We start from the raw sequence: 26,401 nt of genomic DNA on the forward strand, positions 1-26,401 counted from the left end.
CATTCTCCCACTTGGACTTTCATGTATCATAACAGCAATACCAATCTTCAACTGATTAAATAATTCCTTAGTGCGCACGAGAATACATATATGATAATAACCCAACTCATGATCGGTCAAACATGTGACAAGTAAAGAGCTACACCACAGCTTACATAATATGTTAATGTAAGAGTCCCATAACCACATTACTAGCACAATGTTCACATGATCATAAGATAATGCTTAAATGAAAATTATACGAAACTTTCTTTAATGTGATACCTTATTGTTTCATACGGTGGTCCACTTTATTATTTGAGCATCCTCAAATCTCCTGATGCTTCCAAGAAGCATGTATGCCACAACGAGCATACACTCCACTTTGCAATAAACCTTCAAGCAAAGTTAATCCTTCAATAGCTATCAATTAAAACATAAGCTGCAGCAACAATATAAACCAATAAAAAATGGTCTGAATAAGTGCACAAGTAACTTTAAATATGGGTTCAATACATCCAAATAAATCTCAATGACATGTCATAAAATCCATAAAAGCATAAAAGAATAGTAAGACCAGATCTTTCAATATGGCCTCAGTCCTCCCAGAGCTTGCTTACAAGCTCCCACTATTCAATTAGATCGAAACTAGCAACTAATCCCATATTGAAAGTGTGCCTAATAAAATCTTTATTTGCTAAAGCTTTAGTAAGAGGATCTGCAAGCATGTTTGCAGTCTCTATGTAAGGTACTACTATCTCTTCACTCCTTGTCTTCTGTCTAACAAATAGCTGCTTCAAAGGTATTTGCTTAGAACTAGAAGAACGCTTGTTGTTCTTGGCAAAGAACACAGATGATGTATTATCACAATAAATGGTGATAGGGCGTTCTATAGAGTCCACTAGATGAGTCTGAGAAATAAAATTCTTCAGCCATATGCCATGAACTGTAGCTTCATGTAAAGCTGCGAATTCAGCTTGCATAGTAGAAGTGCAAATCGCCTTTTGTTTGATTGATCTCCAAGAAATAGCACCTCCAGCTAACATGAAAATAAAACCTTATGTAGACTTTCCTTCATCTTTGTCACGTCCTAAATCTGAATCCTAATAACCAACGAGTTCCAGATTGTCTACCCTTCTATAAGTGAGCATGTATTCTCTAGTTTTCTTCAAGTATCGCAAAAGTCGCTTACCTGCATTCCAATGAATGATTCCAGGATTGGACTGATATCTACTGAGCATTCCAATTGCAAAAGCTAAATCTGGACGTGTGCAAACTTGTGCATACATGACACTCCCTATCAACGATGCATAAGGCTTTCCCTCCATCGATTCTTTCTCTAAGTAATTCTGTGGACATTGACCTTTATTAAATCTGTCTCCTTTCGCCATAGGAACATCAATGCTTGCACAACCTTCCATGTTGAACCTCTTCAAGACTCTATCAATGTAATTTGACTGAGAGAGTCCCAAAAGCTTCCGTGCTCTATCTCTCTTAATTTCTATGCCCAATACAAAAGAAGCTTCTCCCAAATCTTTCATCTCAAAACTGCTTCCCAGAAAATTCTTTGTTTCAAGAATCAGATCCAAATTATTACTTGCTAGAAGAATGTCATCCACGTAGAGAACTAAGAAGATGAAATTCCTCCCATTGACCTTGAGATATATGCACTCATCTACTTCATTCTCCACAAAACCATCTTTCACAACAACCGAATCGAATTTTAAATACCATTTCCTAGAAGCTTGCTTTAATCCATAAATTGATTTCTTGAGTCTACATACCTTGTTTTCAGCACCTTCGATTTCAAAACCTTTCGGCTGCTTCATATAGATGTCTTCATGTAAATCCCCATTAAGAAAAGCCGTCTTTACATCCATTTGGTGTAATTCCAAATCATAATGAGCAACCAAAGCCATAATATATCTAAAAGCATCCTTCGTTGACACCGGTGAAAAAGTATCATTGTAGTCAACACCTTCTTTTTGAGTAAAACCCTTAGCTACTAGTCTCGCCTTATGTCGTTCAATTGAACCATCAGAATTTTTCTTAGTCTTAAAAACCCACTTACAACTAATAACTCTTTTTCCTTCCGGCAACTCTACTAACTCCCACACTTCATTATTTCTCATCGATTCTAACTCTGCTTCCATAGCTTCTTTCCATTTATTTGAATTGGCACTACAAATTGCTTGTTTGAAGGTAGTAGGGTCACTCTCTTCTCCGAAATCAAAATCAATTTCTTGCATATAGACATAATAATCATCGGTGTTGATAGCTGGCCTCCTGACTCTTTGTGATTGTCTAACAATAGGTGGCTGAGGTGGTGGAGGAAGATCTTGAACAAGTGGTGCAGCTGCCACTTGCGGATCAATGTGCAAGGATGCATTAGGAACAACATCACCAACGTGCATGGCTTGCATGGCTTGGGGTCCATTAGGACCATGATCACTAACGTCCATCTCTTGCATGTTTTGGGGTTCCTCTTGAGTAGGTGTGGCAGCAAAAGGTATGGTAACAATATTCTGTGTATCAACATCACTTGTTTGTATTTCTTCTCCCTCTTCCTCCAACACAAATTCTGGTATTCTTGGTGCAAGATGAGGATCTTCAATAAAAGTAGCTCTCATAGATTCTACAATCCGAGTAGAATAAGTAGGGCAATAAAATCTAAACCCTTTGCTATGCGGAGGATATCCTACGAAATACCCACTAGTGGTTTTGGAATCAAGTTTCTTAATCTCGGGATTGTAGATGTTAACCTCAGCTTGACACCCCCAAATGCGGAAAAAATGCAACGCAGGCTTCTTGGATTCCCACAACTCGTAAGGAGTCAAATCTACTGCTTTGCTGGGAACATAGTTAGAGAAAAAGTTGGCAGTTTTCATGGCTTCTCCCCACAAAAAGGTAGGAAGAGTCGTAGTATTTATCATGCTCCTCACCATATTTAGTAAAGTTCTATTTCTCCTTTCAGCGACTCCATTCTGCTCCGGTGTCCCAGGCATAGTATATTGAGGAACAATACCGTGCTCTTGCAAGAAAAGGGCGAAGGGCCCTTTATGTTGCCCTGCTTCATCATATTTGCCATAATATTCTCCTCCTATATCGGATCTCACCACTTTAATTTTCTGGCCCAACTTATTTTCTACTTCAGACTTGTATTGTTTGAACACATCAAGGGCTTGTGATTTTTCCGAAATTAAATAGAGGTAACAAAATCTTGAAAAATCATCAATAAAAGTAATAAAATATCGGTTTCCACAAATTGTTTTGACAGAAAAAGGACCACAAATATCTGTATGAATAATTTCTAAAAGATGGGAACTTCGAGTGGATCCTTTCTTTCTTAACTTGGTAAATTTTCCTTTGATGCAACCAAGACGAATATTTAAATCCGAAAAATCTAAATCTTTAAGAAGGTCTTGTCTTTGAAGTTGCTGAATTCTTTCTTTTGAAATAGGACCAAGTCTTTTGTGCCAAAGAAACGAAGATTTTGGTTGTTGAAAATGCCCCTTTTTTGAAATAGATGGAGATTTAAAACCTGAATTTTCAACAAGCATGGTTTCTGTAGAAAAAGTACAATTTAAACACCAATGATCATATAAAAGATGCGCAGTTCCCAATAAATGATTGTCTTTATAAAATTTTATTTCATCATCAATGACAAAAGTAAAACCAGAATCTCTACGAAGTTTGACAACTGAAATTAAATTTCTCCTCATAGAGGGAATAAAAGCAACATCCTTTAAATCAAAAGAAAATCCTGACTCTAATTTTATCCTAACAGTGCCTATGAAATCCACTTGAACTTTGTTTCCATTGCCCACGAACACTTGCAGCTCATCCCTTCTTGGTTTCCTCTTTGTTCTGTAACCCTGTAAAGAGTTTGTAATATGAATTGGTGAGCCGCTATCGATCCAAAAGGAGTTCGTGGGAATGGAAACTAAGTTAGTTTCAAAAATAGTAAAAACAGAAATTTTATTTGATTCAAAAACAGTGAAAACCAAAGAGTTACCTTGTTTTGCAAGCCATTTTTTGTAGCGAGAGCAATCTCGCTTCATGTGTCCATCTTTCTTACAGAAGTAGCAGAGAAAAGGTTCAGATTTTGGGTTGGAAGATCCTTTAGAATTGGAAGAACTAGGCTTCGAAGAAGTCGTAGGCGTTTTCTTTTGCACACCCCCTTGAGCCCAAGATATGGCTGCTTCTTTTTTCCCTTTTGCTGATGTCCTTGTTTCTCTTTTTGCACAAAATTAACAGATTTTCCCTTCTCCCGACAAAGACGTTCCTCCTCTTGAACACAATTTGAAATAAGCTCATCAGGTGTCCAGCTTTCTTTGTGGGTGTTGTAGGAAACAGTCATTTGACTAAAAGAGGGTGGTAGTGTATTTAGGATGTGGGCCACCATCACCTTCTTAGAGATGCCAAAATCTAGAGAATTAAGCTTGGCACCTAGCTCTAAAACACCCATGATGTACTCTCTGATATTTCCATTGCCATCATACTGTGATGAATTAAACTTAGATAGCAAAGCAACCCCTTCAGCCTTCTCAGACTCCTTATATTTCTTACCAATAGCATCAAGATAGTCAACAACATACTCACAATCCTCAATGCTACCACGTACGGCCTCTGTCATGGATCTTTTCATTACCAGTAGAGATAACCGGTTAGACCTCTCCCACTTTTTATATGCAGCTCGTTGTTGGTTTGTCCCGGTGGTATGTGCGCTCTCCGGTTTGGGAGTCCTAAGTGCTATATCCAAATCTGCTAGTCCTAGCGAAATAATTATGTCCTCCTTCCACTTCTTAAAATTTGAACCACATAATGGTTCAATAGAGAGAACATTGCTAGGAACTGAATTTAAACATGTAAAACAACATGAGAGAAAATATATATAAAACATGCTTAAATCAAGAACAATAAAACAAGTATAATTGTTCAAACCCCATTTTTCTTTAGTTTACATATTATATTTGATCCCAAAGATGCCATACAATATGTCTTTATTTTCTTTTCATACTGTTGGATCATAATTCATATACATATTTGTCCCCTAAAACATGGAAATTACTTGTTCTAAAGTCCAAATTTAATGTTGACTAATCCAATTTAATTATTTCCCTAATCTTGTACTTTTGCTTAACCTTGTGTTTATTTATATATATTTATTATATTTTCCTTATCATGCTAGAAAATGATGGAGAAAAATGGAAATGCACTAAAAATGTCAACTTTACACATTTTCCTACTCCGGCTAGGAGAAACCAAGCCAAGCAAGGAACAAGGAGCGACCACCTGACCAAATGAACTTCAAATGAGCTGAAACCTTCCAGATCCATTCTAGACATCCTAAGAAACATTTCTTATGAAGAGTGCAAGAGCCAAATAGAAGTGGAAGGCCTTCAAACAGTCAGCCCAATTTTATGCAGAAGCAAAACTGGAAAACTGGACCTGTAAGGAGTCCAGCAGCGATTTCGGCCCAATGGCATGGAAATAAATTCTGAAAATTTGACACAATGATCTACACTCATGGTGGATCATTTCATATGAAGAAGTCATGGGAAAAATCTGAAGTCTTGGTGGAGAATTAATTGAAGGAAAAATGAGTAGAAAGTGACTCAAACCTAACAAATTCCATTAGTGTTTAAATATTCAAACCTAACAAATTCCATCAATGTTTAAATGCTCAAACCTAACCCATCATCATTTGTTTAAAGCCAAATAGTTTTGCTTGGTAGCCTATAAATAGAGGCTACAACAAAGAAGAAAATCACCAATTCCTTCATCCATTACATCTTCTTTCTCTCTTCATCTCCTTCACAAAACCTCCATCTCCACCTCCCAAAATCCAAACTCATACTATCCATACTACTCTATCTCCTCCATCACCATCACCATCACCATTTCTTATCCTCTACCTCCATTAACACCATCACTACTACATCATTTCTCCACTCTCTTTTCTATCATCATTTTCTCCATCTAGTCCACCTATTCACACAATACATAATACAAGCTTCACTATCTTTTATCATCAAATCTTCAAGAGCAAGAAGGAGAGGGAATCACCACCACCACCATCACCACCAAGACGTGAGCTTGGGGACCATCCGACACACCACTAAGCCAACTCTATCCCTTTTACTCTAGATTATATTTTGGTGTTTAATTTGATTATGAAGTTAGTATATGTAATTATGAGTGAGTAGTACTTTGTTGGGGCTAGGGTTGAAAGCCCTAGCCAAACTTGTATGAATTGATGTTTTAATTTGCATTTGATGTTATTTATGATTTTCATCTTCATATGCTAATTCAAGAAGTGAATGCATTCAGTCAAACTTAACTATTTTGAATGTGTTGTGTTTGTCATCTCATGAAAAAATGTTTAGGGAGTAGTTAACTTGAACATTAATAGCATGATAGCATCCTCTATGTGCATGTGAAGGCTGTGAGTTAAAATCACCTAGATCTAGGATTGGTTTGCTTGCATGATTATCTAAACTCAAAGCTTTATGCATCTAGGAACAATGAATTGAGACTTAACCGGTAATAGGAATTGTTCTTAGGTAGTTAATTCTAGACTTATCCGGTTGGAATTAATAACATTAAAGGAGTTTAAGCCTTTGTAGTCTTGTCCGGATGCAAAGAGGGTAATTGGGAAATTAGAATAGCATCACTTGTATTTGAACTTCAATATTTGCAAGGGAGGTTAGTGGTAGACAATCCAACCCCTAACTTCATCCATTATATCACTATTTTAGTTTAGAGTAATTTAGTTTACATTTGAGCTAATTGTTTTCAATTCAAAACTATCTTCAAAAACCAAAAACAATTTCACTATCACCACAATGCACATACTCACCATAAGCCTAGATTTCCTTGTAAATTTAGGTTTGTGATTGTACATTTGTATATTCTAGCTCTCCTTAGGTTCACACCCTAGCTAGTGAAAGGAATCCAATCCTCGTGGGTTCGACAACCTTTCTTAAATCCCTATACTATTACTTGTACCCCTTATACTTGAGGGTGGCTATTTGGCTAACACATACCGCAGGTATTATTAGAATGCATGTCTGTGAAGATGTCTTTCTCACAACCAAGATGTAAGGAGACATCGCTTTATTGCACCCTAAAAGTACCCCAGCATGCTGATTTTAACGTATAATCAAATAAACAAATTCCAAGGCTCTATTTATCAATCATAATCGTTAAAACCACAAATCGACCAAATTCTTTATGGTCCCAAGCATACTTAAACTTTTGACCAAGGTCAATTGTTTAATTTCTTTTCTTGATATGGACTCATGGTCTAACAAAACTCAACCAGCTTTATGTAAGAAAATTTAAACTGGTTCTTTATACGGTTTATGAGGTTTGTTTTTGTTACGTACCTGCATGGTTAGTGTTCTTTAGTTCGTATAGACATAAAGGTCTTCACACCAATTGTACAATCACAGCAGGCAATAGTTCATCACTTCCAAAATAAACGAAAAAAAAAAAAATATATATATATATATATATAGACTAATTTCAGTTTACCCCCTTGAGGTTAGAGGTCGTCATCATGTTAGTCCCTCTAGTTTCAATTTAATCATGTTAGTCCCTGTACTCTCAAATTTCATCATCCGTGTCCAATTTCTACTATTCCGTCCAATTTGGACCGTTAAGTCTGACTTTTGAGGGCTAAAATGGTCATTTCAAGACAAAAAAAAAAACTAAAAAAAAAAAAAAATTCGTTTTTTTTTTTTTTTTTGCATTTTTTTTTTTCATTTTTTTTATTTTCTTGTTTTTTTTTCTTTTTCTTCACTTATTATTATTATTATTATTATTTTATAATTTTGTCTTCAACCTATACACCACAAGTTATAATAGGTTTATAAAAACAAAAAAAAAATACTCTAGGTGGTTAAAAAGCCGCTCGCTGGTCTACGATATTTGTGATATATCTCCGATAAAGCGAAAAATTTTAGGATATATCTGTAAAATATATTTATAAAATATAATAGGTTTATAAAGTGAAGAATAATAGGATATATCCCCAACAAAGTGAAGAAATATCTGTAAAATATGATTAAAAAAATAAATACAGATATTTCTTCACTTTATTGGGGATATATCCTAACATTCTTCGCTTTATCGGAGATATACCACAAGTTATAATAGGTTTATAAAAACACAAACAAAAAATACTCTAGGTGTTTCTTTTTTATTTTTTTATTTTTTATTTTTATAAATTTTTTCTTCAACCTATACACCACAAGTTATAATAGGTTTATAAAAAAAAAAAAAAAATACTCTAGGTGGTTAAAAAGTCGCTCGCTAGTCTACGATATTTGTGATATATCTCCGATAAAGTGAAAAATTTTAGGATATATTTGTAAAATATATCTATAAAATATAATAGGTTTATAAAGTGAAGAATAATAGGATATATCCCCAATAAAGTGAAGAAATATTTGTAAAATATGATTAAAAAAATAAATACAGATATTTCTTCACTTTATTGGGGATATATTCTAAAATTCTTCGCTCGCTGGTCTACGATATTTGTGGAACATCTCCGATAAAGCGAAGAATTTTAGGATATATCCCCAATAAAGTGAAGAAATATCTGTATTTATTTTTTTAATCATATTTTATAGATATTTCTTCACTTTATTGAGGCACTACTAGAGAAAACCCATTTAGAGACAAAATCTTTTGGGACGGAGCAATTTTTCGTCCCCCAAACACATAATTAGGGACAAATTTTTTAATTTTGTCTCTAAAAGTTTTGGTCTTCCGAATTGTTCATTCAACGCTGTTAGAGACAAATAAATTTCAATTGGGGACGAAAAATATTTGTCCCAAAATTTAATTGGGGATGAGATTTAATTTGGTCTCCTATATTTTTTTATTTTGTAAATAATTGGTAAAAATTTAAGCGGAGAATTATGATGACTTTTAAAATTTAGACGAAAAGAAATAGGGGCGAAATTTTTTGCCCCCAATTCTATTGGCAATACTTTTGTTTTACTGAAGTTTTTTTTGGCTGGTTTAGCAATAGTTAATAAAAGAATTTTTGTCTTACTTACGTTTTCTTTTAGTGATATGAACGTTAGCTTATTATATTTACATATAAAAAAATCTATGATATTATTGACCAAGAAGAAGCTCTCGGCTTTAGAATCCAAAAGAAGAGGAAAAAACCCTAGAGAGGAATAGAAGATCATATTTAAAAAAAAATTATTTTAATTTCTTATTATCTCTAATCTCTAATTTTACTTATTTACCCTTCTAAATTAATGTGGTTCATATAGTATATGTATAAGGGGTATTTACGTAAACAAAATTTATGATAATCATATGTATGGTATTTATTTATTTTTTTTATAATTATATTTAGAGTTAAAGTCATTTTACCACCATGATTGAAGGCCAAAATCTAGTTTGAGTGGCCAACACTATATGAAGAAATTGATCGATTAGTTAAGGATTGGCTATAATCAATCACATTGGAGAAGTACAAGGGCACAAGCGTTCATATTAGAAGTTTAGGGGCACAAATGATTTTAGGAATAAAGTTTTTTTTTTTTTTTGATCAGGTAGCTAGTTAGCTGTTAGTAACTCACACACCCATGCAGTGGTATCCCAGCGCCAGGACACCTGCACCGACATTGCGGCGAAAGCCAGGCAAAGCCAGACTAATCCACTGCACCGCAGACGCACGAATCCAAAGGATCCCTCAAATCTGCTGACCACGGGATGGACCTGGGATTCGAACGCTAGACCTGGGGGTTCGAACGCTAGACCTGGAATAAAGTTAAGGGTGGAAAAATGACTTTAGCTCTTATATTTATCATATATAATTTATCTTTAATTAAAATTTACTTGGACATTTAATTCAGCCAATGCGCAACGAAGATTTGAGTTTCTAGATAATCCGACCTCAACAAGCGTGATCGAGTTCTTCAATCATTAGTGATATGAATGTCAGCTTATTAGATTTACATATAAAAAATATGAATGTCAACTTCATTTATCTCTTTTTGGACATTATAGGTGGTTCCATTAAGTTTTTGAACTACAATGAGTTACTTTTTGAAACATGGCTTCATCAATTTTTTTTTCTTTTGCTAAAATTGCTCCATCATGAATTCTTCTCACTCAGATTCGTCTTGAGAGAATTTTTTCTCACCTGGATTCCACTCCTCACTTGGATTTCCTTTGAAGGGAATACTCCTCACCTAAATTCGGTTTGAGAAGATTTCCCCTCACCTGAATTCCACTCCTCACTTGGATTTCCTTCGAAGGGAATACTCCTCACCTAAATTCGGTTTGAGAAGATTTCCCCTCACCTGAATTCCACTCCTCACTTGGATTTCCCTTGAAGGGAAGGGAATACTCCCCACCTAATTAAATTCGGTTTGAGAAGATTTCCACTCTTATTTGGGCCTGTTGGTCTGATCACATGTTTTATCTCATGTTTGTTTGCTTGTCTTTAATTGTCAAACTCAAGTTAAACCATTGATATCTTGTGTGTATTTTTGCTTTGATTAGTTGGTAAGCATTCAGTGTGTGGTTTTGGTACTAAAAACTAACTTTTGTTTAATTTGATATTTTGCACTTATTAAATAATGTTTTATGCTCATCATGAATCCATTTCTGTACAACATTATGATTGCTTTCTTTGATGTTTCCTTATGAAATCCTGTTTACTCCTTTCAATATTCTTTTATCAAGGTCCAACATATATTTTCATTTCCTCAGTTTCATGAATTTTCTTGGAGTCAGCGGTATTTTTATGATTAAAGCTTTTGGTGCAGGTATACTAATCAGACACATGTTCAAGGATAGTCCATATGCCTCTGGTTCTCCATCAAAAGCCGTCTGCATTATTGATCTTAATTTGTTACAGATATTATTTATAGTTGAAGACTTGTGAAGCATATTATGAAAGTGCTCAATTTGTTAATGTTTGTTGGATTTGAAAAAAGAGTTGATGTTAGGCTCTGCTTATTACTAATAAATTCAAATTTTTGGTAAAAACAAATTCTATTTATATAATTGGCGACAACCATTAGATTTGTTGTCTAATATAATTCAATAATTTATTAAAAATAAAAATAAAAATTTAATTTAAAAATAATTTAAAATTTGAGAATAAAAGGAGACGAAGTGAGTTTCGTCCCCTATTAGTCTGATTGGCACCATTAAATTTAAAATATAAAATTAAAAAATTAAAAGAAGACGGAGTGTGTTTCGTCCCCTATTTGTCCGATTGGCGCCATTAAATTTGAAAAAAAAAAAATTAATTTGAATAAAAAGAGACGGAGTGAGTTTCGTCCCCTATTTGTCTAATTGGCGCCAATTTATTTTATTTTCCCTCCATTCTCTCAATGCTCAATGAGAATGGGGGATGAAATTTCATTGAATAGGGGACAATTTTTATTTCTTCTCCAAATACATTAGGAGACGGAATTTATCGGTCGTTGCCTTAAACAATTTAGGACGAGCTTTAGGAGACGACTTTAGCCACAAAACGGTTCCGTCTCAAATTTTTTTGGGGGACGAATTCTCAGCTATTAGAGACAAAATAAATTTGTCTCTGAATGGGTTTTCTCTAGTAGTGAGGATATCTTAAAATTCTTCACTTTATAAACCTATTATATTTTACAGATATATCCTAAAATTCTTCGCTTTATCGGAGATATATCACAAATATCGTAGACCAGCGAGCGGCTTTTTAACCACCTAGAGTATTTTTTTTTGTTTTTATAAACCTATTATAACTTGTGGTGTATAGGTTGAAGACAAAATTATAAAAAAAATAATAATAATAATAAGCGAAGAAAAAGAAAAAAAAAACAAGAAAAAAAAAATTCAAAAAAAAAAACAGAAAAAAAATGCAAAAAAAAAAAAAAAAATCTTTTTTTTTTTTTTAGTTTTTTTTTTTGTCTTGAAATGACCATTTTAGCCCTCAAAAGTCAGACTTAACGGTCCAAATTGGACGGAATAGTAGAAATTGGACACGGATGATGAAATTTGAGAGTACAAGGACTAACATGATTAAATTGAAACTAGAGGGACTAACATGATGACGACCCCTAACCTCAGGGGGGTAAACTGAAATTAGTCCTATATATATATATATATTCTTTAATCTGCACAAAATCCTCAATTCTTTGCAATCAAGCATGCAATAAGCATCAAGAAACAATATAAACAACTACCCATAAGCAAACGATGAATCAAGGTTACCCGAATTTGAAAAAAAACTCACCAACTCTAGAAACTCCAAATTTTGGGAATTCACAAAAGATTAAACCATAAGATTCTAAACATACCTCAATAGAATCGTGATGCAACGAGTAGTAAAAACCCAGAAGGATTCGCATCAATTTGGTTTCTAATTCCATGAAAAGAAGCTTGAAAATTGCAAAAATGGAGGAAAAAGAAGCTTTTCTCCCGTTGCTTGTCGTCCGCGCAGGGAAGAGAGAGAAATTCTCTTACAAAGAAAAAGAAAACGACATTGTTTTGTTTATTGGGTTCTGACCTTTTCCTTTTTTCTTTTTTCTTTTTTTTCTTCTTCTTTTGTTTTTAAAACAAGATCAAGCAAAAATTAAAATTAAAATTGAAATGTTCAATTTTGAAAACCTAAGATTTAATCAAAACAACCTTCACGATTTCTAGATGCATATGACCCGCTCTGATACCACATGTAGTCTTTATTCTGAATTATCCTTATACATATGCACACATAGAAACACATTATACCATAAGTTTTGATTAACCAAATAGCATACTAACCTTGTCCGGATGCCATTGCTTCGGTTGATGTCGTCGTAGAATACAAAATCTTCTAGTCTCTCCAGTCTCCTTATGCTATATCTTAATGGGGCAGAATGTTTTAGCGTATATGACTGTGAGCCTAGGGACCCTGTATTTATATGGTCATATGTCTTAAAGTCCTAACCCATCGAGGATACAATAAGACACAACTTTACGACCAAGTAACCTTAATAACATATCTTTAGGATTACATAAATCCTTTATTTGTTAAGTCTCCGACCAATATATTATATCACATAAACAATATATCGTAACCCCCGGATAATCATTATTATATTCTCAACTATTTAATCATTGACTAATTGGTTTCCTTAGTATCGTTACAATACATGATATGTCCAATAAAGATATCTTACACTTCAGTCACTTTCAAGCAGGCCCAAGTTGTTAAAGATTTCAGAAAACTAATTGCATATACATGCAACTTGGTTAACTAATAGGTCCTAGTTTGCATGTGTTAATATCCGAATTGATCAATTATATCTTCTTACTTTTCAAGCACCTAATCTTCGCACCATTGGTTGGAGTGGCTTTTAATTTCTTCTAAGAGTAATCATCAAACTAATTATATTCAACCATATCTTATCTTGTTGTGGTTGTTATTTGCTTTTTATAAGTACGTCGTTAATATTTTCCATGAACTCCAACAAAAATTTAATCTATTTTTGGCCCTCTAGCTCTTTCTCTGGCTTGGTAGTAGGGTTGAAAAATTCTTCTATGCACTGATGGTGCAAGTGAATAAGTATATCCAGCAGATATCAACTGTTGGTATTTATAGGCAACCTTTTTTTTAATAACAAAAAAATGTACTTATTGTTATCTAACCGTCCATTCATATTAGTGCAAATGCATGTCAGTCATGCATTGAATACTCTCTCGGTGGGGTTTCTCTCTTTCTCAAAGTATACTTGCAAAACATAAAATTATAATTCTTATATCTCCAATTCGGGAATTAAACATCTTTACAATATTAGAAACCCTCGCTTTCGGATTTTCTTTTTTGTATTAATATTGAGAGGCCTCCTATACCCATTAATTAGTTTTTTTTTTTTTCCTCTCTTTAGAAAATATTTAGAGAAGTAACTGCCAAGACTTTTTATATGACACTTGACTCACTTTTGAGTGATACTTTAAGCTGCTCATCGATCAGTAGTGGGCGGCTGAAACTCTTCCCGACAAATCATGTCCCAGTTCATGATGAAAATTAATTATTACAGGACCCAGGAATATATAATTGCGGAACCCCGCAATACGATGGTATACATAATTAACTAGGAAGATGTAAGTATGATATATAACAAACTCAGCTTCTCAGATCAAATGATCAAAGCGAGCATGGAACTAGCACATTTACTAATAGTCTTAAAAATCACCATAACACTACCCCAATCCGGCCTCTCTCCGGAAACAAGGTTTGTATATATGGTCATCGTCATCTCATTCATCTGTATTGATTAGATTGTAATCTAGTTCCATGAGTATAGCGATATATACAAATCATATTCTATTGTCAGCTTCGTGCCAAAAATGGAAATGATTCTCATGTATACGGTTACCCTCGTCACTAATTACCTCAATTCCAACTCCTCATCGATCACCTTGATTTTGAATATAAGCGGCGGTTAGGTTTGACTCGATCAATTTGATATACATGCATGTAAACTTAAAAGGAAAGTTTCACCTGTTGATGAAAATAATCAAGATCATAAGTCCAGGATCCAAAAGTAACCAGAACAGAGACCATATTAAGTTGTAATCTGGCCAATACCCCAAAACCCTAAATACAACTGTCCCGGTCTATTAATTATGCGGGGACCTGATATTGGTTGACTTGATCATATATGTATGGAACTGTCCTCATGCCATCCTCATTAGCTAAAACGTGTGATAGTGATCAGTGGAAAAAAGAATGTTAATTTGCACTTCCAAATAAAGTTGAGGTCTGATATTTTGCATCTCCAGTAAGAAACGTGTTTGAGATTTCTGGGTTAAAAGCAGGAACTGAAAGGATATCGAAAACGAAAAGTCGAGGCTGCTGCAAGCACGACAAAAACGATTAAAGGGTCTCACTGTCCATTGGATATTGTTTGAACTCAGTTCAGGGGGTCTAGATCGACGATGGCTGCTCCTTTCAGTTTCATCCTAATAGGGTTGGCTCTGATTGTTAAATGTTTCTATTTATATCAAGACAACAACTACCAGCGCGCTGTACCGAATATGGCTAGCTGACGAGTGACGACCCTCAGTCCTCACCCCCAATCAGTTACTAGTCTTCATAATGATCGACTCAGTTTCCACTTGATGATCGACTCGGCTCCACTTGTGGTTTCAGATCGATGATATTTAAAGTGGAAGGACGAACATGCACAAACTAAGCTAGGTCTACGTACATCCAAAAATATCGTTTGTACGTTATTTACTACTCCCATCTCCTCGAAAGTGAATGGACAGCTTTGTGAAGGAGTAGGTCTGTTTGGTTGAAATTTAATGACTCCCACCATTATTGAGAATGATTTACTCTCCATTATTGAGTTTGATTTGACTACAATTGCAAAATTTATACGATAACGTTTGATTTTATCCGCACATTCGGCGTATTATTCGTGAAGTAAATTATAGTCTCACACTGTCGCTGATAGCTAGGTTAACATAATTATTAAGTTAAATTATATCATTGATCGATGTACATTTCTATATATACTACTCTTGTTCTTATTCTAGATAGTCTACACGGATCATTGTCGATCAAATGGGAAAACTACTACCATAGGAACGTGGGGGGTGTATTGTATTTGGATTTGTGCAGACTTTTTTTAAATGACAGACTTTTTAAAAAGTCCACAGACTCTTTAAAAAGTTGATAGTCTGTTATGAATTTCTTAAAACCATTGATTTTAGCAACAGACTTTTATTGATTCATGAAAATCTATATACTTTATTATGGACTTCTACAAATTTCCTAGCATGTACAAAATATAAAAACAAAATAACAAAACAAATGCAGCCCAAATACAAAACAAGATAATAACTCGTTGTCTCTTCAATGCTCAAGTATCTTCTAATAGAAATGGACTCAAATGAATGATCGTTAGTCTGTCTAGCGAGTTTGTTCTCATTCCTAATCTCCCAACAACATAAATATGCAATATAGATCACTTGATGTTTATGGTTAATTATTCTCATCAATTTTGTTTTCGCCGATTAACATATATTGTAGCAAATATTGGTCAATGTCTTGATCTAAAATCAATCAATTGAAATTCAATTGTTCAACCTTTCTTTGAACCATAATATAAATTCAAATTAATGAGAATAATTAATTAATAAGATAAAATTTAGTATGTCATAGCAACACTATTCAAGGTCTTAGGGGTAGACCACAATATTTAGGTTTTAGGGTTTCATAAATCATTTTTATTGCTATTAGGGTTCAAAGTATCACAATTGAAAAACTGATTGTCAAGACTTGGTACAAGCTGTGGCGCATGATTCCCTTAATCATTCAGAGCTGGGCTACCTCTTAAGTGACCTTCGAGAGGCCCTGCAGCTAGCATCTTTTGCGCAGGTTCACCATGTGCGCCGAGCAGCAAACATAGTAGCTCATACTTTAGCACAAGAGGCTAAAAATGGACAGTTTTTTATGCAGTTCTTTACTGTACCTCCTCCAAATGTGGTGGAGCTTATATCCATTGATTGCCCTAAAAAAAAAAAATCACATTCAAGAACTACAATGAACATGTTGGGTATCAAAAAACGTTGATATCATAAAAGATTAGAGAAAAAATAAAAAAATTAAGAAAGAGAGATGATGAAGGACCAACTTCTTCGTGCATAGAGAGAAGAACTTTGATAGACCTTTTTTTTTTTTTTTTTTAAGAGGAAACTTTGATAGACTTTTTCAAATCTTTGGTCTGGAGCTGGAAAATTATTGGAGTTTGGTATATATAGTTAACACTAGAATGTCCATGATTATCCATGATTTTCTAATTCCGTAAGTATGAATAATATTTTGAATACCTCTGTACTTTTATTCATTTTTAAAAGTCCTAATTGAATACCCCTAGATTTTGGTGGAATTCATGAAGTCTTTAAAAATCCTAATTGAATACCTCAAAACTTTCATGGACTGTTAAAAGTCTATATTGAATACACCCAGACTTTTAAATTCCATAGATTTCTTTAAAAGTTCCATTAATTCCATATACAATACACCCCCCTAAGATGAAACCAACCGATGGATTAGTGATGTGTCAAATCAACTCGAACAATAAACTTATGAGGCCTTTTTTATTTTGTTTGAAGAGGAAAAGAAATTACAACATAAAGCCTATAACTACATCAAAATTAAATATGTCTAAATTAAAAGCTGAGCAAGCCGAAAGGGGAAGTTTGTGTCGCCAGATAATCAGATCTGGAAGTTAGCTTGCTGATTTTCAAATCTACTATAAGAAGGAGTACAACTGGCCAAAAACGAAACCAACTCAATGGATTAGTGGCGTGCCAAAACAGAGGTGGTATGATAAGGCCACCCTTATCATCCTCAGGCCCATCCTTACCCGCCCACATCTCAACACAATCACCTCCACCAGTAACGGCTATTTTCTGCCAACTTTCTACTAGCTTTTTTCCAAAACAACCTTAGGATAAGTATCATTAGGATTTGGACATTTGCCGTGCATCCACTGAGTGTAACATTTTGCTGTTGAGCTTTATATTCTGTAACTTTGACATTTTGAGGTCATGAATGAAATTAGTCTTTTTTGAATTCTTGCTTTTCTTCTTTTATGCTCTGTGATCCTCTTATCTGGTATCAACAGCCATGACCATTCGTGGCCTGCAGACTGCGACGCCGTCTCAACCAATGACTTCCGTGCCACTGGTCGTTTCGGCTATATCATCATCCACCTCCTCCGTCAGCTCTAGCGGCACCACTGACCTTTACTCGTCAGTGACCCAGCTGCAAGCTCAAACCGATACCCTTCTGTCCACCATAGCCTCCTTCCAAGCTAATCAAGCTTCTTTCCAAACCCACGTAGCTTCTTAGCTAACCTCCCTTCAACAATCCTTCCTAGTACAATAGCCGGTTTCTCCATCAAGGTATTTGTGGATTGTGGTGCGGCAATGAACTTCCTAAACCCTCTGTTGTGGAGCTACTAGGCTTGCCTATTACACCCCACCCAGCACCACTATTCACATATGCTTCGGGTCACACCATCTCCCTGAAAGGTATTGCTCACAACATTACTGTAAAGATTCAAGATTATACCTCTACATCATCCTTTTTACTACTACCTGTCACGGGTTGCGATTTGGTGCTTGGAGCACAATGGTTGGACACTCTTGGGTATATTGGTTGGCACTTCCTTGACAAAGTAATGGTCTTTTCCGTTAATGGCAAACAACACATTCTCCGAGGTATTAGCTCAAGGCAACGTTGTATTGATGATAAGGCTCTTATGGGTCTCATTCCTGAAAAGCATTGGGAGCCCAAGCCAAGTCTGTTGCCAATATCCGCATCGGACCCTACCCCACAACCTAGAGAAATTCAGTCCCTTTTGCTACAGTTTCAAGATCTCTTTGCCAAGCCTTCTGGCCTTCCCCCTAAACGGGCCTACGATCATAAGATCCCATTGCTGCCTTATACTAGCCCAGTGAACGTGAAACCATATAGATATGCCCATTCCAAAAAAGAATAAAACTAAGGCCCAGATTCAAGACATGCTAGCACAAGGAATCATCAGACCAAGCACAAGTCCATTTTCCTCTCCAGTCCTATTAGTCAAGAAAAAAAAATGTACATGGCGATTTTGTGTTGACTATAGATCATTGAATGCCGTTACTATAAAGGATCGCTTTGCGATTCCAATAGTGGATGAACTATTGGACGAACTGCATGGAAGCACCTTTTTCACGAAGCTTGATCTTCGCTCGGGGTACCACCAAATACAATGAGTAAGGAGGACATTCATAAAACATATATCCGTGCTTACGAAGGCCACTACGAGTTTGCAATAATGCCCTCTGGTCTTTCCAATGCTCCCTATACTTTTCAAGCCTTGATGAATGACATTTTTTGCTCTTATTTGCGCAAATTTGTATTTGTTTTCTTTGATGACATTCTTGTGTATAGCAAGGACTTGGATTCCCATATTACTCATGTAAGACAGGTGCTTGAGGTCCTACGCAACCACACATTGAAACTGAAATTAGAGAAGTGTTCCATTGCTCAAACCTCAGTACATTACTTGGGCCACTTAATCTCAGCACAAGGCGTTACAATGGACCCGGACAAGGTTCAAGGTGTCTCTCAATGTCCCAAAAAGGTGTCTCTCGATGTCCCAAAAAGGTGTCTCTCGATAGCCCAAACCGAAATCTCTCAAAGCTCTAAGGGGCTTTCTTGGGCTCACTTGTTACTACCGAAGGTTCATTAGACACTATGGTATAATAGCAAGCCCACTTACAGAGATGCTGAAGAATGATAACTTCATTTGGACTACACAAGCAGAGGAGGCCTTCACAAAACTCAAAGAAGCTGTTACAATAGCCCCTGTCCTTGCCCTTCCAGATTTTGATAAAGAATTCACAATTGAAACAGATGCTGTTAGCCAAATAGCTACCCTCAAGTATAAGAGGTACAAGTAATAGTATAGAGATTTAAGAAAGGTTGTCGAACCCACGAGGATCGGGTTTCTTTTACTAGCTAGGGTGTGAACCTAAGGAGAGCTAGAATATACAAATGTACAATCACAAACCTAAATTCACAAGGAAATCTAGGCTCATGGTGAGTATGTGCAAGATGGAGTAGTGATTTGATTTTGGTTTTTGAAGATAATTTTGAATTGAAGACAACTAGATGCTCAAATGTAAACTAAATTACTCTAAACTAAACTAGTGATCAAATGGATGAAAGTTAGGATTTAGATTATCTACCACTAACCTCCCTTGCAAGTATTGATGTATTTCTATATGAATGATGCTAAATTAATTAACCAATTTCTCTCCTTACATCCCTCTTGGGTATGACAAGGGACATGCTCATTTTGTGATATCAAGCAACTACTTAAGTCATGTATTTCAATCCGGTTAGGTATCTAGTGCATTACCCTAAGTACATAAAGTTTGGAGATGAAGAAATCATGCAAACCAACCAAGCTAATCTCTAAGTGATTGTAATTCACAACCCCTACATGCACACCTAGTGTGCTTTCATGCTTTAACATTCAAAGGTTACCAATCTCTAAACATTATATCATGATATGGCAAACACACATACTCAAAGTGGTAAGGTCTAAGCATATGCATTCAACTCTTGAACTAGCATGTAGGCATGTTAAAGACATTTGCATCACATCATATTATAGCATCAATCCATACAAGATTGGCTAGGGCTTTCAACCCTAACCCCAACAAAGTAACTACTCACTCATAATCATACAAATTAACATCAAATTTATAATATACATCAAAGTAAATTAAAGAGTTAAGGAAAGAATGAACTAGTTGAAGCTTGCCAAATTGATGACTAGCTCCTCCATGGTTTTCCTCCTTCAATGCCCTTAGATCCTCCTTGATGGTGGAATGAATGAATTATGAACTTGTTGATGTTGATGATGAATGGAACGGTGATGAAGATATGATGCTTCTTTGGCTAATTTTGAGTGGTAGTGATGAAGTTTATGGTGGTAATGATAGAGTTTATGGTGGTGGAAGATGGTAGTTGTGGTGGTGGTGATGGAGGAGATGGAGTAGTAAGGGGAGTATGGATATTATGGGTTTGGATTTTGGGAGGTGGAGATGAAGGTTTTGTTGTGGAGATAGAGAGAAAAAAAGATGTAATTGGGTGGAATGAGTGATGCCTTAAGAGTGTGATGAAGGGATGCTTATATAGAGAAGAGAGTGAGGAGTAAAATGATGAATGGAAGCAAAAGGAGCAGCTCAAGCATTGTAAGAAGCATGAAGGTGCGGTATGAGAGTGGTAATAGATCCTAAAAACAAGGGGAAAAAGTATGGAAGAGATTGAGTAAAAAAAAGGGAAGTAATGATGAGCTATTAGAGTGTAGAGTAGAAAAAGATGACTTAGAAGAAGAGAGGAGCAACTAGCTCTCTTTATTGTGCATGGGAATCATGAATTTGAAGAGTGTTGGGGTGGTTTTGGGTCACCAAAGTCAATGACAAGGATGGAGACAACCCTATGCACCACGCTTATTATCTAAATGATAATATGATGGATTAATCTTGTCATAATCTTGTAGGATTCTTCTAGAAATCCCCTTGAGAATTGCAGCAGCATAACCATTCCAAAAATGCACAACAAATCCGTCCAAAATGGATTCTCGGCCAAGTTACCCTTATTTGATCAACTAGGATTCATTTTTTGCTTCCTAAGCTTCATTCAATTGAATCTTCACCGAGACTTTGGAATTGGCCTTCGACTTCTTCATATGAAATGTTCCTCGATAAGTGTAGATCATTGTGATAAAATTTCAGAGCTTAGTCACTTTAGTTTGGCCGGAAATGCTGGCGGAATCCGTACAGGTTCGGTTTTGCCGTTTTCGTCTTTTAGTCATAAACTTGGACCAATCTTTTGAAGGCCTTCCACTCCGAACTAACTCTTGAACTCTTCATAAGAAATGATCCTTAGGATGTCTAGAATGGATCTGGAAAATTTCAACTCATTTGGAGTTTTTTTTATCAGGCTACCGACCCTCATTCCTTGTCTAGCTCGCTTTCTCCTAGCCGGAGTAAGAAAATGTGCTAAGGTTGACTTTTTAGTTCATTTCCATACTTCTCCATCATTTCCTAGCATGATAAGGAAAACATAATAAATATATATAAATAAACACAAAGGTTAAGTAAAAATACAAGATTAGGGGAATAATGGAATTGGATTAGTCAGCATTAAATTGGACTTTAGAACAAGTAATCTCCATGTTTTAGGGCACAAATATGTATATGAATTATGATCCAACAGATGCATGTGGTGTTGGCATCGGTGCAGTCCTTTCACAGCTTCGCCATCCCATTTGTTTCCTCAACAAAGCCTTATCACCAAGGAACCAGGCCATGTCGGCTTAGACAAGAAATGGCGCCATTATATCCTTGGTAGACCAACAGATGCATGTGGTGTTGACAAAGAGATTTTGCCATTTTGTATGCTGTCAAGAAATGGCGCCATTATATCCTTGGTAGACCCTTCACTATTTTCACAGATCATCAAACCCTGAAGCACATGATGGACCAAAAAGATTACCACCCCATCTCAACATAAGTGGCTCTTAAAACTTATGGGCTACAACTATAGGATCCAGTACAGAGCCAGCAGCTTGAATATATATAGTCCCTGATGCTTTATCTCACAGAGATGAATTCCTCACAAAGATGAATTCCTCGCCATCCAAGCAGTCTCTAGCCCTCTATTTGACAACATCAAGGCCATTGACATAGCCTGCAATCAAGATCCATCAACCCAATCGATCATATTGGCTATACAGCAAGGTCAAGCAACAAAGAAAGGTTTCACCTTTTCCAACGGCAGACTTTACTACAAAGATCGCATCTTAATTTATCCCGGAGACTTTTGATTGGCATTTCAAGGCTCTCTTTGAGTTTCACTCTTCCCTGGAAGTTGGCCATTCTGGATACTTGAGAACATTGAAACGCCTTAGTCACAACTTTGCCTAGCCTGGAATGAGAAAAGATGTTAAACTATTCATGGCGGCCTGTGATCAATGTTAGCTCCAAAAGTATGAAACTCTGAAACCTCCAGGACTTACTAAGCCATTACCGGTACCAGAACACATTTGGGTAGACATCTCCATGGACTTTATAAATGGTTTCCCTAGCTCCAATGGTAAAAACATGATCATGGTGGTTGTGGACCACTTATCAAAATACGGCCACTTCATGGCTGTCTCTCACCTATACACGGCGGCGGCTATTGCTGATGCTTTCACGAGGGAGATCTTCCGCCTCCATGGCTTACCATGCTCCATTGTCAGTGACCGTGACCCAATCTTTACTAGTAACTTCTGGGAGGCCCTCTTCAAGCTTCAAGGTACCAAATTATGCCGGAGTTCAGCTTATCACCCCCAATCCGATGGCCAAACTCAGGTTGTGAATCGCTCTCTAGAACATTACTTGCGCTGCTTTATAGCTGAAAAACCCACTTCTTGATCAAGCTTGCTCCACTGGGTAGAGTGGTGGTATAACACCATTTTCCATTCCACAATTCAATTGACACATTTCCAAGCGGTCTATGGCATACCTCATCCCTCCATTCAACGTTACCTTCCTAGAACCACAACTGTACATGCTATTGACTTGGCATTACAAGGCCGTGATCAAGCTTGATTCCTTAAAGCTCCACATGAACAATGCCAAGAATAGGATGAAGCAAGTTGCAAACAAAGGTCGCACAGAGAGAAACTTTGAGGTGGGCGATTGGGTATACTTGAAACTTCATCCCTCTCGCCAGAAATCCATCTGTAAGCGCCCTTCACAATAGCTTTCCCTTCGCTTCTATGGCCCCTTTCAGATTTCGGCAAGAATCGGTCCAGTAGCCTACCGGCTCCTCCTTCTAGCTGAGTGCAAATTACACCCAGTTTTTCACGTCTCCCTCTTGAAAAAGAAAATTGGCGATCACACTCAGACCTCCCAAACCCTGCCACCATTTGGTGATGACGGAGTTGTTCTCTTGACTCCTTCAAAGGTTCTTGATATGGTAGTCGAGAAAAAGAACAACAAACCAGTGACTAAATGGCTGGTCCAATGGGCTGGGCTGCCAACAGAGGACGCAACCTGGGAGGAAGCACATTCAATTATGAATCGCTTCCCAGAATTTAAGGCCTAAGGACAAGCCCAATGTTAAGGGGGATGGAGTTGATAAGGCCACTCTTATCATCCTCAGGCCCATCCTTACCAACCCACATCTCAACACAATCACCTCCACCAATAACGGCTATTTTCTGCCAACTTTCTACTAGCTTTTTTCCAGAACAACCTTAGGATAAGTATCACTAGGATTGGGACACTTGTTGTGCATCCAACGAGTGTAACTTTTTGCTGTTGAGCTTTATATTCTGTAACTTTGACATTTTGAGGTCATGAATGAAATTAGTCTTTTTTATTCTTGCTTTTCTTCTTTTATGCTCTGTGACCCTATTATGGTATGACAAATAAAAATTCTAATAGTGATTTAAACAAATCCCAAAAATTGTATGTGTGTGTGTGTGTGTCCCCTTTATAAAATATTTGATTCGAAGTTTATTGTTTACATAGGTGCATCACTTATACAACTTTGAGGGTTTTGTTCCTTTACACTAATTTTAGGGATTTTTTCCCCCTTACACCACTCACTTTTTTTTTTCCCACTTATCCATAATATCTCTTATAAGTTGTTCCCTAATAACCAATTAAGTTTTTTTATTTTTTGTTTTTTTTAGACTATTTTGCCCTCACTTCTTTGTCACATAGAAAGAGAAAATGGAAGAGAGAGAAGCCATATGAGCCTTTGACGGAGTCCGATCACCGGTAGTCGACCGCGAAAATCTCGTGAGCAACCGCCAGACTTCTCTGAAAATCTTGCCGGAGGTCGCAAAAGAGGTCGTCGGAGATCTCATAGGTCACCGAGACTTTTAATGCATCCCAATAAACTTTTATTACCCCCAATAAACATTTAGGGTAAAGCTATGGTATGTTAACATTTCTCATACATCAACTATTTTTACCACTTTAAGGACTCATGTTACCACTTTGAGGACTAATATTACTATTTTGAGGACTCATATGGTAAACTAAGAAAATTTACCACTTTAAGGACTCATGTTACCACTTTGAGGACTAATATTACTATTTGAGGACTCATGTGGTAACTAAGAAAATTTACCACTTTAAGGTCTCATGTTACCACTTTGAAGACTATATTACTATTTTGAGGACTCATTTTACCACTTTTAAGGCAATTGTATGCATGTCATACGTTAACACATTGTCGAATTTTCCAAACATTTATTGGGAGGCAATAAAAGTCTCCAGTGACCTATGAAATCTCCGATGACTTTTTTTTGGGGGGGGGGGGGGGGGGGAGGCAATAAAAATTTATTGAGTTTTATTAGGGGGTAATAAAAATCTATTGGAGGGTAATAAAAATCTATTGGAGGGAAGGGTGACTAATCTCCATAAAATTAGACAAATAAGACTTTGATTGAAGAAGAAAATAACACTACAAAAAAAAATTCAAATTGCCACGGCGCAGTGCCGTCGCGGAAAGTGAAATTGCCGTCGCGAAAGACCAATGGCGACGGCAATTGCGCCGATGTTGTTGGGGGCGTCGCCATTGATATTAGCGACGGCTAATGCACCGTCGCAAGCTTATTAGCGACGGCAAGACGTTGCCGTCGCAATCATTTTGCGACTGAAAAATGCCGTCGCAAATACCTATAGCGACGCCACCGACGGCTACCAAAGCTTTGCGACGGTGAAATTGCCGTCGCAAAATTTTATTTATGAATAAAAAAAAATCTGGCATGCAAATATGCAATGCCAGATTTTTTTTTTTTTTTAATAAAAGCTGTACAAAAAGGAATTAAACATATTGAAAAGGGAATGTTACATTTTGATTTTTCTCATGAATGTTACAAAAGAAATGAAGCTCTTATACAAGAGTTTACAAGATAATACAAGGTACTTTTCTTCCTCTACTTCAAGAAAAGCTTTGCAGGGATCTTCCTCCAGATATGTGTCCGTTTTCTATCTACATAGATAAGTGAAGAGAGGGAGGATGAGCATGAGACTTAGGACTACACTTACTGATATGAAAGTTCAGGCAAATTGATATTGAAATCCTCTGATTAATTACTTTATGAAAGCATAGATCCTAGTGTGGAGAAGTGTACATTCAAGTGAAATTTAGAGTGAAATTTGGAAAAGTGTACATTTGAGTGTAAATTTAGATCAACCAAGTAGATCTACCAAAAGTTTCGACTCACAATTTGGGCAATTTTCAGAATAAACAGCATCCCATATCCTTCTTGCTGATGGACCAGCATAGCCAGTGTAACGTTCAGGGTTCAGTAGAAGTTTCACATATGTTATCTCATCTGCAGATCAGAAGTTAACAGAGTCAATCTCTGAACAACATGATTAAAAATCAGTTATTTACTCCAATAAGAAATTTTTCATTGAGAGAAACGAACACAGAACCACTGAGGCAGTTTTACATTCAGAATTTGTTTGCTACATGTACCATAAACCATGACCTACATTCAATAAATGGGAAGATCCGAAAAAATTTAGCTCTGTCATTTAAAATGCAAGCCTATTGTCTTCATTGGTTTCTGATGTCTCTCATAATATATATAGCATATGCATTCCACAATAAATTATAAATAATGACTTTCACATCTAAAATTACTTCAGCTAATCAATAAAATCTTTACTAAGGACTAAAACCACAGTTAATACTAGAAAGCATAAGATAAAAGATAATATTCAGTAAATTACCATTATCAGTCTCGTCATCATTTGTCCAAGGGTTATCTGTCTCAATCCAGCCTCTGAAAGCCCTACTGTCTAGAGTGCGGTCAACACACCC

The 26,401-nt window shown here is 36.2% G+C and overlaps 1 protein-coding gene across 1 annotated transcript; it reads right to left on the reverse strand.

Moving 5' to 3' along the window:
- Positions 1-4,036: 4,036 nt before the first annotated feature.
- LOC133737863 (uncharacterized) lies at positions 4,037-26,063 on the reverse strand. The gene is made up of 3 exons (XM_062165341.1): positions 26,054-26,063; positions 25,797-25,907; positions 4,037-4,833 (listed from the first exon to the last, which is right to left on the reverse strand). The coding sequence occupies exons 1-3, from the start codon at positions 26,061-26,063 to the stop codon at positions 4,037-4,039; spliced, it is 918 nt and encodes a 305-aa protein (XP_062021325.1).
- Positions 26,064-26,401: the final 338 nt, after the last annotated feature.

The sequence above is a fragment of the Rosa rugosa genome, chromosome 3 (assembly GCF_958449725.1).
Source record: "Rosa rugosa chromosome 3, drRosRugo1.1, whole genome shotgun sequence".
Taxonomy (NCBI): domain Eukaryota; kingdom Viridiplantae; phylum Streptophyta; class Magnoliopsida; order Rosales; family Rosaceae; genus Rosa; species Rosa rugosa.

Bases quoted from the DNA above. Each gene is read 5' to 3' on its own strand.
- LOC133737863 (XM_062165341.1), bottom strand. The intron at 4,834-25,796 runs GTGAGTCGAAAC...GTTTAAATTCAG, and splicing joins TTCTGAAAATTGCCCAAATT to TTCCTAGCAATGTTCTCTCT.